General features: G+C 36.0%; 4 protein-coding genes across 5 annotated transcripts; 2 read left to right on the top strand and 2 right to left on the bottom strand.

Annotated features, from left to right (window-relative positions):
• Nucleotides 1–161: 161 nt before the first annotated feature.
• On the top strand, nucleotides 162–2442 carry LOC140864464 (transcription factor ILR3). The gene is made up of 5 exons (XM_073268662.1): nucleotides 162–463; nucleotides 1169–1234; nucleotides 1480–1557; nucleotides 1634–1796; nucleotides 2005–2442. The coding sequence occupies exons 1-5, from the start codon at nucleotides 327–329 to the stop codon at nucleotides 2272–2274; spliced, it is 714 nt and encodes a 237-aa protein (XP_073124763.1). The 5' UTR covers nucleotides 162–326; the 3' UTR covers nucleotides 2275–2442.
• Nucleotides 2443–2797: 355 nt separating this feature from the next.
• On the top strand, nucleotides 2798–4298 carry LOC140864280 (uncharacterized). Its single transcript, XM_073268366.1, has one exon. The coding sequence runs from the start codon at nucleotides 2917–2919 to the stop codon at nucleotides 3943–3945; it is 1029 nt and encodes a 342-aa protein (XP_073124467.1). The 5' UTR covers nucleotides 2798–2916; the 3' UTR covers nucleotides 3946–4298.
• A 61-nt stretch (nucleotides 4299–4359) lies between these two features.
• Nucleotides 4360–6939, bottom strand: LOC140864279 (probable galacturonosyltransferase 12). 2 transcript variants are annotated; one of them, XM_073268365.1, is made up of 7 exons: nucleotides 6844–6939; nucleotides 6563–6711; nucleotides 6206–6261; nucleotides 5876–6031; nucleotides 5148–5738; nucleotides 4763–5065; nucleotides 4360–4654 (listed from the first exon to the last, which is right to left on the bottom strand). In XM_073268365.1, the coding sequence occupies exons 2-7, from the start codon at nucleotides 6663–6665 to the stop codon at nucleotides 4370–4372; spliced, it is 1494 nt and encodes a 497-aa protein (XP_073124466.1). In that variant the 5' UTR covers nucleotides 6666–6711; nucleotides 6844–6939; the 3' UTR covers nucleotides 4360–4369. The 2 variants fall into 2 exon arrangements, with proteins under 2 accessions (XP_073124466.1, XP_073124465.1); XM_073268364.1 differs by lacking the exon at nucleotides 6844–6939 and having other exon boundaries at nucleotides 6563–6773.
• A 605-nt stretch (nucleotides 6940–7544) lies between these two features.
• LOC140864125 (autophagy-related protein 18f-like) lies at nucleotides 7545–13606 on the bottom strand. The gene is made up of 8 exons (XM_073268070.1): nucleotides 12597–13606; nucleotides 10887–11351; nucleotides 10362–10790; nucleotides 9757–9984; nucleotides 8855–9679; nucleotides 8592–8755; nucleotides 8012–8346; nucleotides 7545–7911 (listed from the first exon to the last, which is right to left on the bottom strand). The coding sequence occupies exons 1-7, from the start codon at nucleotides 12813–12815 to the stop codon at nucleotides 8031–8033; spliced, it is 2646 nt and encodes an 881-aa protein (XP_073124171.1). The 5' UTR covers nucleotides 12816–13606; the 3' UTR covers nucleotides 7545–7911; nucleotides 8012–8030.
• Between the last annotated feature and the right edge of the window lie 3549 nt (nucleotides 13607–17155).

The following is a 17155-nucleotide window of genomic DNA, read 5'->3' as shown; positions in this document are numbered from 1 at the left end:
CTGTGGCTGCTGGCTTATTCCTCTGGGGAATCTCCTTTAGATTTATTATTATAATTAATTAATATAATTATTATTTAGAAATCCCATTTAGCTTCTGATTTACCATAAACTGTTGTAATAGTAAATTATTATTTTTTTTTAAAAAAAAAAACCCTTTTCCCAATTTGATTTCCAATTTCTTCTTTCGACTCACGTGAGAACCAATTTTCTTCTCAAATCATTTCCGCAAACGCCCAATCGATCCCCTCGCGTCCATCAATACCTTTTGCTTTGTTGGAATCTATCTCTTTCAAGGGTTTACCCCGTTTACTGGCTGCTGATCGGAAATGGTTTCTCCGGAGAACACGAATTGGCTTTACGATTATGGGTTTGAGGACATCCCTGTTCTCGATGCCAATTTATCTGCTCCAAATTCTGGGTTTTCTTGGTCCGTGCAGGCCTTGAACGGCTCCTCGAATGTCGGGTACTTCAAGATTATGACTCCTTCGTTCTTGTAATCGATAAAGATTTAATCTTTGGCGAGTTTTTTTCATTTCATTTATGACAATCGCGCTTTTCGGAAGAGGTGGGATAGATATGAAGGGCCGCGGCGGGGGTTGGGGTGGGGAGTGGGGTGGGGTGGGGTGGGGGTGGAGCTCCAATATTCTTACAAATTAGCTACGAAATTTTAGTACGTTGGGTCCAAGGGGTGCACCGGTCACCACCCAATGTTTCCATTCTCGGCATGGTTTTATTTATCTTTTTACAGGTATTTATTGGGGTTCCTGTATTTGTCAGGATATATCGAGGATTTTCTTGGTACTTCGAGTATTTACTTTGAAGTTCTTTTCGTTGATGGGATTGAGAGAACAAATTGTTAAGTGAATTGCTCAAGTCTAATAATCCATTTAATTCGTCATATTGTGAGAGAGAAAGATGCTATGTAGTATGTACTTGAAATTTCTATGGATGGTGATGGTCTTTTATTCGCCATAACATGAGAACGTTGAGCACCTAACCTGTTGTTGTACTTGATTGCTTTGTTATGGTTCCGAAGAATTACAATTTATACACAGCTGCATCAGTCTTGTTTCATTGTACTTCTTTTATTTTCTTCGTCTTTTCACGCAGTAAGCAATATCTATCACTGTCATAGTGTTATTTATATTTTCATTATATCTGCTGTTAGCGAGGAAATTGATGGCGGCTCATTTGAAGAATCAGGGGTTCAGAAGGAAACTGGCTCAAAAAAGAGGTACGATAAGTTTGGCTTTTGTTAAAAAGAAAGGAGGTGGCCAGTTCCACTCTGTATCCTAATTCTGAATTTGATGGGGGGATTTTGTGAGTGGGGGCTAAGTATCAAAAATTATTTGTGAACAAATTATAATGACAATCAAATTATAATGTGATGTGAATATAATACTGTATTGATGTTTACTTGGTCAAGTCTTTTCTCTCAAGACCGATCTATGGTTGTCTCACATTTTTTACTCTTCAAAGATCTCGAACCGAATTGTGTACTCCATCAAGCTCCAAAGCATGCAGAGAAAAACAAAGGAGGGATCGGCTAAATGACAAGTAATCACATGCCCTTTTGTGTTTCAGTGCTTTTTTCTATGTTTTACTCTTACTGACTTAATTGTGCATTTTTTAGGTTTATGGAATTAGGCGCTGTCCTGGAGCCTGGTAGACCTGCCAAAACAGACAAGGCTGCCATCTTGGTTGATGCTGTTCGAATGGTGACTCAGCTGAGAGGTGAGGCTCAGAAGCTGAAAGACTCAAATTCAAATCTCCAGGAGAAGATTAAGGAGCTTAAGGTAGGACCGGGCTGTCTCATATTTCAATTTGCATATGAATCTCTTTCAGTGTCATGATCCAAGGATGATTTTAGCTGTTAGTAGCTCTCTTATTTAAAAAGAACCTATCTATGTTTTCTGTGTTTCCCCGTGTTGACTTGCTGATATGGATCATGGACTTCGAGTTGTAATCAATCTCATTCTATTTTCTTCTGTGCTTTGCTTATAGGCTGAAAAAAATGAGCTTCGTGATGAAAAGCAAAGGTTAAAGGCTGAAAAGGAGAAGCTGGAGCAACAACTCAAGACAACGAATGCCCACCAACCTGGCTTCTTACCAGCTCCTCCCCCCATTCCCGCTGCATTTGCTGCTCAAAACCAAGCCATTGGCAACAAATTGGTGCCTATCATGGGTTACCCTGGAGTTGCGATGTGGCAGTTCATGCCACCTGCAGCTGTTGATACTTCTCAGGATCATGTCCTCCGCCCGCCGGTTGCCTAAGTTGGCAAAGGTATCCTGCAATGGTGCCATCCAAGCCGTGGTCCAATTGTTGACATCATTTGTCTATGTTCTCATCTGTTTTAGTTTTTGCTGAACCTTCTGCCTGGGATCTCATGGATAATTGGGACAATTGCTATTGTCTTAACTTTAATTTAGTTTGTTATGGTCTCTACTTGTAAACTTGAGTAAATCTGTTATGTTGCATTTACATTTTCATAAAATTTCTCCCGCACGCCAGAGCAAATTGCTTTTCGATCGATAAGTTTCCACGCCCAACAAAACTGAGATTTTCGGGAGTTGCCAGATTACAACAGCCATGAAAAGGCCATGGGCCATATAGTTTGTATATGCAACTTTTGCCAACTTTTTTTAGCCGGGTTTAACAATATTCAGTCGCATAGAGTCGCAGATAATTTAGTCATAAACCTGTGCTTAGATTCCCCGAGTCTCCACTCAAAAAAGAAAAAATTAAAAAAATTAAACCTGAGTTGACCTGTACAATACCAGCAAAGAAAATCCAAATTCTAATCTAATTTCCAGATTTTTTGAGGCTCAAATTTTCCCTTCAGTTTTCCCTTATCGCTATTTATATTTCCCAACTGCGATTCGCAAACAGAATGGCTTCTCTTCTTGACAGCTTCAATGGCTTCCAAACTGTTGAAGATTCCTGTGCAAACTACCATAACTTCAAAACCTTCATCCAATTTCAAACAAACTACATCTCCCTCATTGTCAATTTTGTTTGCATCGCAGCACGAGCATAATCAGAGCTCCCATCTGTTTATCTTCTATAAAAATGGAAAGTCTAGGCGAAAATCTAGAATGTCGCATCTATCTCCATTATGTTCCATATCTTCTTCCAATCCGCCATCTACGAAAGACGAAGCCATTCTCCAAGCCAAGACTTCACTTTTATCCACCTTGGAGAAACCCCTAAACAACCCGAAACTAGCAGGAAAGCTCAAGAAACTAAAGCAACCAAGATTCCGCGTGGAAATTCCGATAATTGACGACTCACCCGCATCGCTTTCTCAATTGGCTGTTGAGATATTTGGAAAGATGCCCATTAAAAGAAAAGGCCCACAAATCAAAAGTTTAATTTTATGGACTAACCAGAGCTTAACCGAAGCTGCCATTAACGCCTTTGATTCTCGCTCCTCTGGCATTCTTGTCCAAAACGTTGACATTTCATCAATTCTTGACGAGGATGTCCGAACTGTGAATTCGGCTGATGTAGCTGTGTTCATGGCTCCTGAGGCTTCTCAATTGGCGGTTATGAAGACAGTTACTGACAGCTTATACCCAAAGCCAGTTGTGATTTTCAACCCCAAGTGGGCATTTGAAGAAGAGATAGATTTCGATGAGCTGAGTGGTTTCGTTGGCTCATTCGAGGTGGTTTATTCGTTTATGGGATTGGAGGTTAGAGGGATTTTGAGTAAGAGGAAAGGTGTAATCTTTAAGTGTGTGAGAGATGGTGTTTTGAGTGGTGAGAAATGGAATGTTTTGGTTGAGGAAGAAGGCCAGTTGAGAGTTGTTTCGAGGTTCAAAGCACGACCATCCATCACTGAGGTCGAGAATGTTTTGTATAATCTCATGGCCATCAACTCCCCAGTTACAAAATCAGCCAAGTTCTTGAAAAACTTGGTTTCAAATGTAACTGGGAAGAAGTAAGCAAAAATGTATAATTGAGAATGCTTGCCGATGATCGACATCTTATTATTTGGTGCTCTGAGAGCTTTCATGATCTTCTGTATAATTCTATGAAATATGACAAATGGAAGCGCTGATTGATTTATAACTGAGCTTTGCTTTTTTGTGATTCATTCTGTCTTCTTTTACCTGCCCTCAGTTTCTTTACTCATAAATGCCAACTGCCAAGACATAAAAATAGCAAGATTGTTTCCAGAATTTTGATGCCTGACGTTGGGATCTTTGACCAATACGAATGCACAAAAATTTGAATATATTAGAAAGAATGATAAGAACTTATTAGAAAAGAGATCTCAAAAAAGCTGTGAAAAACTCTACACATGTTTCCCGCATTCTCATTTACATGGGTAAAGAGACTAAGATCGTTTTCATAGATAAATTTTATCTATGATGCCATTATATGACAGCCCTTTATGAATCTATCAGAGAAGTCAACATATTTTGTCCAAAGGGGTCGCAGCTGTGGAAATGCTATATCTAGCCAAGGCTTCGCTCTGCCGTTGAAGTGGATGACACCAGCATTGGCAGCATCTGTTAAGGTAGTATTTTCCTGGTACCCTAATCCAAGCATGTGCCAGAACGGATCAATAATGTGGACATGACCATGAAAAGATATTAGACCAGGAGGTAAGGTTCCAAGCTGCCACAAACTTAAATCTGACTTCAAATTCTGCAATAGTGAGAAAATGTGTTATTGGAGAATCTACCATTGCTGCATATTTTATTTTGACTGCTCTTAATGAAGAAAGTGTCTCCAGATGTGATCTTAAGATCTTACCTCTTCTAGCCAATAATGGTATGTCTTACTTATGTTTGTTCGTCTCCAAGCATCTAGATCGAAAATGTTCATGCCATAAGCCCATGCGCATTCATTAGGATCGAAGTTCTTTGCTATCAGAGGATGAGAAAAATTCAAATAGCTTTTGAGCTTCTTTGACATCACAAATTTGTCCTCTCCTTTGCACGTTTCAACCGCCCCATTGACCTTTCCATTCATATCAATGCCCCACAAAGGTGAAAGATCGGTTTGAATCACAATGTCGTCGTCCAGGAATACTACTTTGTTTAAACTTGGAAACAACTGCAGCAAATTTGTACGCGGTCAATACTAATGTTTTCAAGAACTTTGGAGGGCCATGTGATTTCGAATTTTCAAGACTCACCTCGGGTAAATGTATCCGAATGTGATTCATCAATGAATTGTACTTGGGGCTGAGGGCTTGTAACTTTGCCGCGATAATATATGGTTTTTCCGTAGTATTTGCCACAATAGCTGATGAACCACCCCTAAACTGTGACCGCACTTTTTGATCTTTCTCCATTGCCTCCAAAACCGGGACCTTCCCCTTCGCAAACCAATCAAAATGATGCAAGGCTTTTACCTCTATGATTGCAGGTGTTAAAGGGTGTAGTGAGAACCAAGCCTGCATTGGGTAGTAGGTCTTTCTATCGGTTATTATGTGTAGGACAACTTTCTCTGGGTGCAATGAATTTTGAACAAGTGATGATGCCACAACAGCGGATGCGATTATATTGTCAGAAGCCAGGACAAAGTGAAAGAACGAGTTATCAACAAGGGCAGGTACAAGTTCTGCCGACGGAATCTGGAGTCGAGCATTAGAATTAGTAGAGTGTTCGTTTGCTAATCTTAGAGCAAGGCAATGAAGCTGCTTAGGGATGCTGCTAGAGGCGACGTGGCGATACAGGTATTCCTGAATTTTCGCAGTTCTTGTTCTTTGTTCAAGCAGTGAGACCTGTAATAAATACAGAGGTCATTTTTCATTGTCACTAGCAATAGAGGTAGCTTATTTATTGAAGCATCCTCATCCTGACAAAGAAAATTATTTCAAGATAAATTAGTTAATCAGAATTAAACATTGGTGCATAATACCATAGATTTGAGTTTAGCAGCAAAAGTCTTAGCATCAGGTCTTTCATCCTTTATTTCTGCTATAAAATCTTCCAGCGTTTGGGGAATTTCTTGTCCTGCTTGTATTTCACTTTGGTTAATGGGTTCTTCCAGTATTCGGTATATTATTTCAGGAACCTGACAAGAACCAAGTATATTTTTACCCTCATAAATTAGATTCAGACGTGCGTGCAAATAGAGAGAAATCATTTCTATGTTCCGAATTCAGGGTCACAACTCCATGCTGCCAGATGCTACATGATGTCTATGTAACCATCATGTTGAAGCAATTTAATTTATGCTTTTACTTACAGTTGATTCAAGTCTTCTTCCCATAATTCTCGGGCCTAATTTTTTCCTCAAGCAACCTACATGTAATCAAGAAAACAGGATTTTATGAGAAACCAGATAATGGCTGCTAGAATCTATAAATTGATAGTTAAATTGAACATCAAGGATCAAATGTCGAGGACTAGAAAAGAGAGGAGCCCGATAATTTACACTCTGCATCCGCTATTTTCTTATGGTTTTTTGGATATACATGCCATGTTATTTATGTGGACATTCATCATTTCAAGAGACCATTTAATCGTATCCTCACTCTCAGAAAGATTAAAAAATTATTATAGATTTTTGTAATGTTAGATATATTGATACCAAGTGGCATACCTATTGTCGAACAGTTGGCTTCTCCGTCAATAGTATCAACTGCAGTTAACACAAACATGAACCGTAGAAGAAAGGTAAAGAGCAAAAGAGCATAGAAAAGCATTCTATACGACAATCGTCTCGAACCAATCTTCACTTTGATTAGCTCCCTAACATTTTTTGCAGGCAAGAAAGTAACATGCCTCAAGCTCGGAGAGATGTGCAGCTGCATTTTCAAGAACACAAACAAAAACAAGAAATCACAGATTCTTGCTACCTATGATTCATTTACCAAGGCAAACCTGCTGATAGCCTCTAAATGTTAGAGAGAAAAGCTGTAAGAAAAAGCTGTTTTTGTGAGAGTGTTTAGGGTTGCTATCCATCACCTAACCTTGCTTAGCATGAAGGTTATATATGTATGGAAGCTCTTTTTTTATTATGTTTTATTTTCTTATTCGGGGTTAGTATTATTTTGGACAGGGAAGAGGAGGTTGTTTGATGGAAAAAGACCGGAGACTGAGAATTGTTTGCATGGTGGCTTGATTTTGAAGAAGGGAAGTTAGAAAAAAGAGACAGAAAATATGTTTTTTTGAATTAAATAGTGAGTAGCAATTTGATGTTGCTTCACTTGGCCTCCACATGAAGTGCATACTGAAAAATGCTGTTGTCTTTGACAAAAACAAGATTTCTAAATGGAAAATGACTTATCTGATTTTTTAAAATTTTCTTTTAAGAAAACTCTATTAAGGTAATGTTTGTAAATGATTAAAATTGTGACAAACTTTACTATGCAAAATTATCATTTGCAAACACTACTGAAATGAGATTAGGCCATATAATTCCCTTAATTCAAGAGAGGTTGACGTTATAATTTAAAGAATTCTTTTTTAGAAAGTAACAAAAGATGGTTGTTCTCGTCCTAGTATTTCTATTTTGGTCCTAGAAACCTCTCCATCAAAGTATTATATTATAAATTTCAAAATGAATTGCGTCAAGGAATGAGTGCAATCCAAGTTTTGCCCATGATGTAATAATTAAAACCAGAAGAAACTTGTAACAATTCACACATCACAATCTCATAAACATGCATGCACCACAAGGGAGACAAATTGAAAACGAAGACTTCGAATGATACAAGTCAGATGATTCTATTATCCACATCAATCAGCTAATTAAAAACACCAACACCGATTTATGTCAGCCAACTTTTCCTTCAAGCGCCCCCAAAAGCCTCTAGCTCACTATTTGGAACCCACATTCTGAAACTTGTTGCGGAGCCTCACAGAGAAACAAAAGAATAATAGCTTCCTCGCCGACCAACATATATGCCGTCGAGTGGTATTCAGATGCAAAAGAAATTTATAATTAACCTGGTCCATGGATCAACATATGAGCAAAACAACAAAGAAACCAAGAGGAAGCACAAGAATGTACGGTACTTTTAACAGGATTGGAAGAAAAAGAATGTACCTTAGTCAGACCGGTCACTTTATGCAGGTTTATTCTCCATTTTCAGGCAATCTATATTATTTACAGGTGTAAGTTGGTTATTATTCTCAGGGTGGTCTCTAGTGTTTACAATGTCAAGCTGAGAATTTGTCAATGGAGAATTTTTGTTAGCATTTACGATACCCCTGCTTTTTTCGGTGGACAACCAAAGACCATCATGCCATGTTTGGTCAACATCCTTGTCCACCTTGTTGCCCACAATTTCACCAGTGTTTACAGATTCGAAAGAACCGGAACTGTTCCTGCAGGTGAATGTGCCATTCTCGGACAATGGAAGATGCCCATTGATGTTGCCCCTGAGGAACGAGAAATGTGGTTTAAAACTTCAGTTTCACCAAGATAAAAGGACGAAAAATGTAGAAAGGTGATCAAGAAGACATGGAAAGAGGAGAACCATATATCTTCAGTAGCAGAAACACATATACACGGATCCCCATCAAAGATACTTGTCCATGTGGCAGACATAATACATACAAAATTTCTAGTAATATATACAATTCAATTCTGACACAAAAGCATCCGATGAACCATCACAACATACCTCCCTCGTTGAGATTTGGGAGCGTGGATGTAATCAAAAACTGGAACCAAGTCTTTTGGTCTGCTTTCAAGCACACGAATGGGTACTCTTTCAATCTCAATCTCTCCCTCTCCCGAAACTTCATTTGTATTAATAACATCAAGCGACATTGACTGAAAATATATCTGTACAAAGGTAGTGCAAGGGCACAAGGATGTCACTCATCAAAGTGACCATTAAAGGTTACTCAGAACTATCTCAACTTTACAGAAATTGCAAAGTACCTCCGATCTCGCCCATAATGGATTCTGGATCTGATGCATTTGAAGCTCAGCTTCACATATATACATCCGATGCCTTTCTTCAGTACTGATATTTTGTTTCGTGGCAGTATCCACAATGCTGGAGAAAACGGTATTTTTCTGGTCCATTCTTTCTGGAAAGATTTTACAGCTGTCAAAATTTCCATTTTCACCATACACGTCAACGTTGTCTTGTCTCTCCACGCGATTTTGTTTTTGACAAACATCCCATTTTCGCATCGCCTCCACCACTATCCTTGAATCATTGCAGTGATTAGATTCACAAGTGGTGTTCATGGGCAAACCCGTTGTACCATTAAGAGCTGGAGATATGCGCAGAGCATATTGTATCAAGCAACCAGAAGGAGAGAAAACAAGTAAATGATGGTTTTTCTTCAGAGAATTGGAATCTACATTCATTTCGTTGCCTTTACAATGTTGGAAAGCTGATGCAATCGCTCCAGAGAGTGAACTAATCCGCCCAGTTGAAGCCGCAGCAGCACCACTTACTGAATTTTTCCAACCATTATTTCCGTTCCTTATTCGGCTAACAGCGGAAAGAGTAAGTGGAGGGCCAGATGCGCAGATGTTTTGTTGAGTCAGCACCTGTAATCCTGAATCGGGTGATCCAGAAACTGGAGTGTTTGACATCGAGCTACATCCATTATTTTTTACGCGACTAGCATCGGCTGATTGAAAACTAACAAATCCGCCCGAAGGAGAGATGACAAAAAGGTGACTAGTCCCTCTTGAGGAACTGATCAAAATCCAATTACTGTTACTACTGAAGCTTATATCTTGTATAACCTGAAAAAGCATGGACAACGAGTCTGATTCATTGCATGGAAGTTTGCATGGACAGAGAATCATAATCTTATTCTTACAGCATTTGTGAAACCACGTTGCAGCCGGTAAAGGTGAACATAAGAAGCAGCTCCAGAGGATCCTCCAGAAAATCCAGGCATAATTCGAAAAACATTTATGTTATGACCTTGTACGGAAGCTGTCACTAAAAGAGTGCCACTGGGATCAAAGCACAATGACAGGATAGGACTTTTATGTGCCCTAAACTGAGCGATAACAGTTTTCTTGGCAATGTCTCTGACAATTACCTGATAGAATTTATGGACTATACTTAGATGAACATAATATTACACTGCAATCATGGATGTACAGGCATAAGATTGAGAGCACACAAAGGTAAAACAGAAAAACAGACAGTTTGAACAGGAATAACTTGCGACAAAAGAACAATGTCAACCAATGTATGTACCGTAAAATGCACTAGCAATGCAATTTTTTCTTGTATCTATTGCATTCGGTCGAGGCAATTCGAGACAGAAAACAAATTAAATAAATTGTTTGGTTACCTTGACGACAACACATGCAAAATAAATCTGATGGCAAAAGTAATAGAACCAAGGAAAATTCAAACACTTGTTTTTATAGGTCAGTAATTTGACTAACACAAGAGAAGAATGCGGTATACCATGCCAATGCTGTCTGCATCGTGGGAAAATCCATTAGCAACACTGTGTACCTTTACTCGGGAAGTCCCAGATTGACTATTATTATCTTCAGGTAACAGGTCAGAATAGTACCTCGATAGTTTCTTATAACCTATGTCCCCTAAAGTCAATATACCAGCAGCAAGTTGTTTGCTAGACTCTTTCGCATAATGTGCGACTAGGCTTCCATTTGATGTGGGATTGGGGAAGCTGGCTGAGGAGTTGAGCTTTTGCGGACTAACACGCCCAAATTTTGAAACCTCCACTTGAGTCCCACTATAAGCCATCCACCGGGGACCAACCGCAAGGGGACCCAAACCTTTATTTCCTGACCCACAACACCCCGTAACAACAGGATTGGTAAGGACTGTATACTGTCTCTCTAATTTAAGAGCATCAAAACAATGTACCTGTAAAACTGACATATCATATCGCAAACAAGGCCAAATAGCATGTTGCAACATAATATAGCATAATCTAAGCATTTAAGAAGAGGCAGAACATACCTGATCTGATTGTAAAACAGCAAAAACTCGAGAGCTGCATCGCACCAAATGGACAACTGATCTAAATCTTAAAAGGTGTACATATGATTGTGTACTCAAGGAATAAAACCAAACCACAGTTGAAGCACAACTACTGTTAACTGGCCCAGGACACTGTTGGACAGAGCCATTGCGAAGAATACCCGACCTCTCCGAAATATTATCATCTCCAGTAAAGGATCCATCAGCACAGATAATCAACAATGGGCGGCTGTCAGAAAATTTATCTGCAATTTTCTCAGATGAAATTGGTTTTGGTAACATTTGCATGAACGAAACAGGTCCATCATTCCTGGAGACTAGATTGCGCACACAGTCTGCTACTTCAACATCCCAGACCTGAAATCCATGACCGTAGCCCAGCAAGAGAACTTGTCGCGTGATGCCTCTTTCAAGTTCTAATTTGTCAAATCCAGCCCACAAAACCTAAGGTGGATAAATTGGGGCAAAACTAAGTAAGTTGCACAAAGGAGTTCTCATCTATGTGGATCTAACATTTGTAGCAATTATTATAAATAATTTAGAAGGGGATGAAAAAGGAAGCTACCATATCACTGAATTAACATTGAACGATTCAACACTACAAATGAAAGTCATAATTTTAGGTTGCTAATGGCGTCAAACCAGAATAGCGAATTAGACATGTACCGATGTACGTGCTGATAACATAAAAAACAGTCCAATGTAATCACCCATTGCATGGAAGTATATTCTGTTGGATTTGAAAACAATTCAAGGACTATTTGCAATGCCTGACTTTTTCTATAAAGCCTAGCCACACTCGATTATAAAATCGAACAATGTACCATTTGATATGTTTTTTTAATCCTCAAACAGTCATGCTTAGTTCAAAAGGTTTTCTTCGTTATTTTCACAAGTAATGCTAGATTGTTTGAAAAGTTGGGTTTCGATAATTTCGAAAAAGTGCAACCAAGTGATGAAATCTTCTGGAACTTGTGTATGTGGTCATATTGATACCGCTAAAAAAATTACTAGTAGTACCTCTTATGATCCTGTCAAATGCTACCAGCAGCATCACTTTCAACGCACACAATGTAGTGAGAATATAAACTAATATAGCACCTATTTCAAAAATAAAAATTAACACTTAAGCGGTAAGAATAATATCATATGTGATATATCAGTACAATGGAAACAGGGCTTTTCCAAATTCAAAACGTGGTTACTAGGGATGAATACAAAATTAGAACCCCATGGAAAAGTTCAATTCTGGGGTCTCAACAGAAACCAAATCCCCATGAGTCCACAACACAAGTTGTGTGGCCTGAAAGAAGTTTTGGAACACATAAACAAACAGAAAGTTTATGATTTCCATCCCTGGGAATCCCCCATCACAATTCAAAATCACTAATTCGCAATGGAGTTTCACCACATTAATCAGTGGTGAATGATGGTATGTCAAAAATTCAAACCGTGAACATTATTAAGGAATCAGGCAACTAGTTGAAGGAAATTTCAGTTGTCAAGAACAAAAGTTATCCGAACTTAAGAACCCAATGACCTTTAATAGAAATTCAGACCCTGCAGGAGTGACATCAGCAATCCAACATACAAGGCATAACACAACATAAGCTATATTTTCCAATATTTATCGCAAGTATCCAAGGTGAAGAATCAAGAAATAAAAAAAGGAATACTTCAGAATCCCACCTGACCGTGGCTTGTCTCGCTGTCCCTCTCCCCAATAGAGGATGTCGCAGACCTCACAGACGCTGCCACAGTAGAGGCACCTGAGGAAACAAATTTCAGGTAACCGGAAAGAGATTTAAACGAGCTAGGAATGATCCCATTATTTCCCCTCCCCGACCGTGGCACCAAGGCTTCCATATCAACTCCCACGCCACCTCTTCTCTGGCTATTATTCTTCATATCAAGGCGGAAAAACCAAAGGAAAACAAAGACCCACAGAGCAAACTCCCAACAGCACACCAACCACAGCTGCTCAGCTCGCTCACCTCTCTAATGACCATAAACTCCGCCAACTTGCCTCAAAATTAATTAACAGCCAAGTTATGATTATAGCTTTTAGTTTCTCGGTGTCTGCATCATTAGCTTCCAAGCCAATTACAAAACCATACAAATCACAAGCAGCCAGCAGTTTGATGATACTTGCCCCACCGTCGAGCTCTATTTCTTAATTCATCACATTAATCACTCATCGAGAGTTGAACAAACCCAGAAAGTTTCAACGGACTCCCGGATATGCATATCTGACAACCAAACTAGACAACAAAATTCCTCAAAAAAATCCCTTTTGTATTTCTTGCGCCTATTTACTTGCCTCTTGATTATACGAACAAATCAAAACCCAACTTCAGGAACGGTAGCGAAAAAATCAAAGAATTCAATCATATAATGAACAATTATCTATGAAAAAAAAAAGAAGAAGAATATATACAAATCATTAAAGGGTTTCGTAAATACAGCTAAGATTAACTCGTAGGGATTCGGATTATATTTGAGATCGTCTGATCTGTGAATACCAGATAAAGAAAGAAATTAGGAACTCTTGTAAGAGAGGGAAAAGGTAAGCTTGATCATGAGTAGATAAAAAGGTTTTTGGTATCACGTCTCTGAAATTAATTTTTCCAATGATTTGATTAAATTGTACAGTTTTGTTTCAAATTTTCTTTCTCCCTTGATTAAGTTATGGTCGCTGAAATCTTGAAGAAAAATTGAACACCGCTGCACGTCTTCTCCTATTCTTCCACCACGGTTAAAAACAGTTTTTACCGCAGGTTTGGGTTTTTTTTTTTTTTTTTACACAAAGGCAAATTTCATAAGTTCATGCTCTATCTCACATTCAATTAAAAATAATAATAATAATAATAATAATAATAATAATTAGCTGTTAATATGCCTGAAACCAAAAAGTCCATTAAAATTCTTCTTATTATGGATGAACAAGCGGCCCATGTTTTAGTTAATGCGACTCTCTCGTTTTCTTTTATTTATATTTATATTATTGTGTTGATGCACGCATCAAATAAGAGTAATATTATAATTTAAAAATTATCTAGAGATTAAACTGTAATTTAAAATGTTGAAATAGGAAAAAAAAACAAAAGAAAAGAAAACAAAAGTATAATATCTATATCAAATAAAAACAATTTCGGTAATAAAAAAAATGGTTTCTAAGTGATAGATTCTTTATATATTAGGAAATATTTATTTATGATGCAATTGATACTTATTTCTAATGTATAATAATGCGTTAATTATTATTTTTTAAAAGTATAAGATAAAATATACCACATACATTTATAAATATAAATAAATTATATAATTGAATGATAAAAGAGGTTACCGCATACATTTATAAAGAGGTTTGCTCATTTCTAACTAATTAATTCTTCAAAATATTTTTTGACTATGAATTGAAATTAATTACGCATTGGCATGGACCCTAGAAGAATTTAATTCGATCTAATCAGACGGCGGAGGATGGAGTAGAGCAGGGGAAGTTGTGTGGGGTGGTGGAGCAGGCGATGAAAACTCTGCTGAGGTAGTCCAGATTTTGAAGGGTCGACGGAATCCAATGAGAATGTACGAAGCATTTTTCACGGCAGATAAATCCCGGGGCGGTATATCGCGAGATAAAACGGGGAACTATACGTCGTCGTATAAATGGATCACGTAATATTTATTGTTATTTTTAATTGTGTTGTAATTGAGTATCAAATCTAATATTTTGTCTCTTAAATTCTTTGACATGTAAATATATTTTCGAATACCATGTACCATAAATGAATTGTTTGACAAGTTATATCTTAGGAAGTTCCACACGGTTGCTAGCATAGATATGTTATAAGTGTCAATTAAGAATCATGAGTAAAAAGATATGTTATACGACGGATCAATTTAGTTTATATTTATAAAAAAAATAATATTTTTTTATATTAAAAGATTTTTTTATGAAACATGTATCATGATAAGAGATCTATCTCAAATTTGAACAAGGAGATCGTCTCAAATGAGATTTTGTGTGAATAAATTTAATTAGTTTATAACGAAAATCAATTTTAGCGAGCTGAGATAATTACTTCGAGAAAGCTTTTTTTTCTGTGTCGATCCCGTTTTAAATTTTAATTACGTCTCATAAATCAGTATCCATTGAAAAATATATGTTATAAATATATTACTCAAGGGAAATTCATACCAAAAAAATTAAAAAATAAAAAAAAATAGGCAAGGGTAATGGTGCAGCATAGCATGCATGAAATTAAAGAAAATTTTAAGAACTTTTTTTTTAGGATCAAATTAACAATGAAAATGTTGCCTAAAAAACAATTTAAGATAGTTTCAATAATCGGAACAACCTGAAATTAAATGATGGATATCTTTAACCGATAAATAAAAAATGATATCCCCAATAAACACGAACATGTGACGATGAGAAATAGACGAATACAGCCGCAATCGGGTTGGCAATTTTTATCATATTGTCTCTTTCAGGTTTTCATCTCGATCCCCGAACAAGATGTCACGTTCCTGGTTTAATTGCCCCCACCATTCCTTTAATTTGTCACTTTTAACACCGAATCAGATATATAAAATTAGAGTTTCTCTAATGCAATGATGCATCATTAAACAATAAATTTGGCCCTTTGATGTATGTGTTTTTGTTCATATATAGTAATAAGTTTAAAGGATGTTATTTTGTTTATAATAAACTAATATCATTTTGATATGATTTTGTTTCTCAAATCAATGCGTTTTAAGATATTGCATTATATAAGTTTATTAATGTGGGAAACTGAGTTTGGAATATGAAAAATTGAATGTGAATATATTGATATTTTATGAATAAGTTAATAAACAAAAGCCAATAAATTAGTTTTTTTTGTTTTATTTATTTTATTTTTTTAAAATAAATAAACGACTGTGAAAGTGACATCTGTGTTGTTTAATAAATAAAATTCAAAAACAACAAGCATTATTATAAATGACATTTAATCAAACCAATCTAACTCATAAAACAAATTTGTTTTTTATTTATAATTGAACATGATAACATACGAGTGCAGAATTAATCATACAATTTCAAAATAATCTGATATTTTAGGTAGTGTTTAAGATAATTTCTAAAAAGCACTTTTCGATCAAAATTTTAAAATTTTGTTAAAAATAAGTTGAAAAATGTTTTTTATAATTTCTTCCAAATAATACTAAAATGCAACAACAACTAGAACATAGCATGATCGTGAACCTCGAAATTGATTATGGTGCTCTTCACCTGGTTCTTCTTCGTTCTTATTTGCAGAGACAAATCAAGGGAGTGAGAGCTTGATGAAATAATCGAGTTATTTGCACCAACCACCCCTGTGAAATATTGAAAATACACATTTCTTTCCTGTAAAATTTTAATAGGCATCTTCAACCCTAACCTTTTAAAAAATCAGCACACTCGCCCCTTCACATGAGTGCTTGTTGCGCACTCGCCCCTAATGCGACTGGACAAAGATTTTGATATTTTTTTTGCACCAAATACCCCTATAAAATATTAAAAATGCATATTTAACTCCCGTGAAATAATTTTTAAATCTATTTAACATATAATACACAATTTTTAATAAAATACAATTATAAAAATTTAGAAAACATTTTTTGTTTTATTATTTATTATTTTTTATTTTAAATGTATTATCATTAATTAATTATTTTCTAAAAAATATTATTACTTTATCATGTTATCATTATTTTATTAAATTCATTTCGTATTTCCAATTTTTCCATTAAACATGCATTCATAAATAAGTATTTAAATAATTTCAAGTACCAAAATATTGAACTAAACTGATAAGTTCAAACATATTATTTTTTTGATTTAAAACTATATATTATTGAACCAAAATTTAAATTTTTCGAGAATATGCATTGCACAATTTGTAATAAATAATAAAAAAATAATGCTAATATAATTCTAAACTGAAAAAATAACATTTATGAACTTATCATTTGGTTCAATATTTTGGTATTTTAGATATTTAAATCTTTATTTATGAATCATATTTAATAAAAAAGTTGAAAAAACGAAAGGATTTGATAAAATAATGATAACGAGATAAAGTAATAATTTTATTTAAAAATGAATTAATTAAAATTTTAAAATTTAAAATTAAAAATTAAAAATTAAAAATACAAATAAATAAAATTAAAAGTGTTTGGTACTTATCATTCACTTATCATTTTGATTTAATATTTTGATA

This window comes from Henckelia pumila, chromosome 4, assembly GCF_033568475.1.
Source record: "Henckelia pumila isolate YLH828 chromosome 4, ASM3356847v2, whole genome shotgun sequence".
Classification (NCBI taxonomy): Eukaryota; Viridiplantae; Streptophyta; class Magnoliopsida; order Lamiales; family Gesneriaceae; genus Henckelia; species Henckelia pumila.
This window is presented reverse-complemented; position numbering and strand designations above follow the sequence as displayed.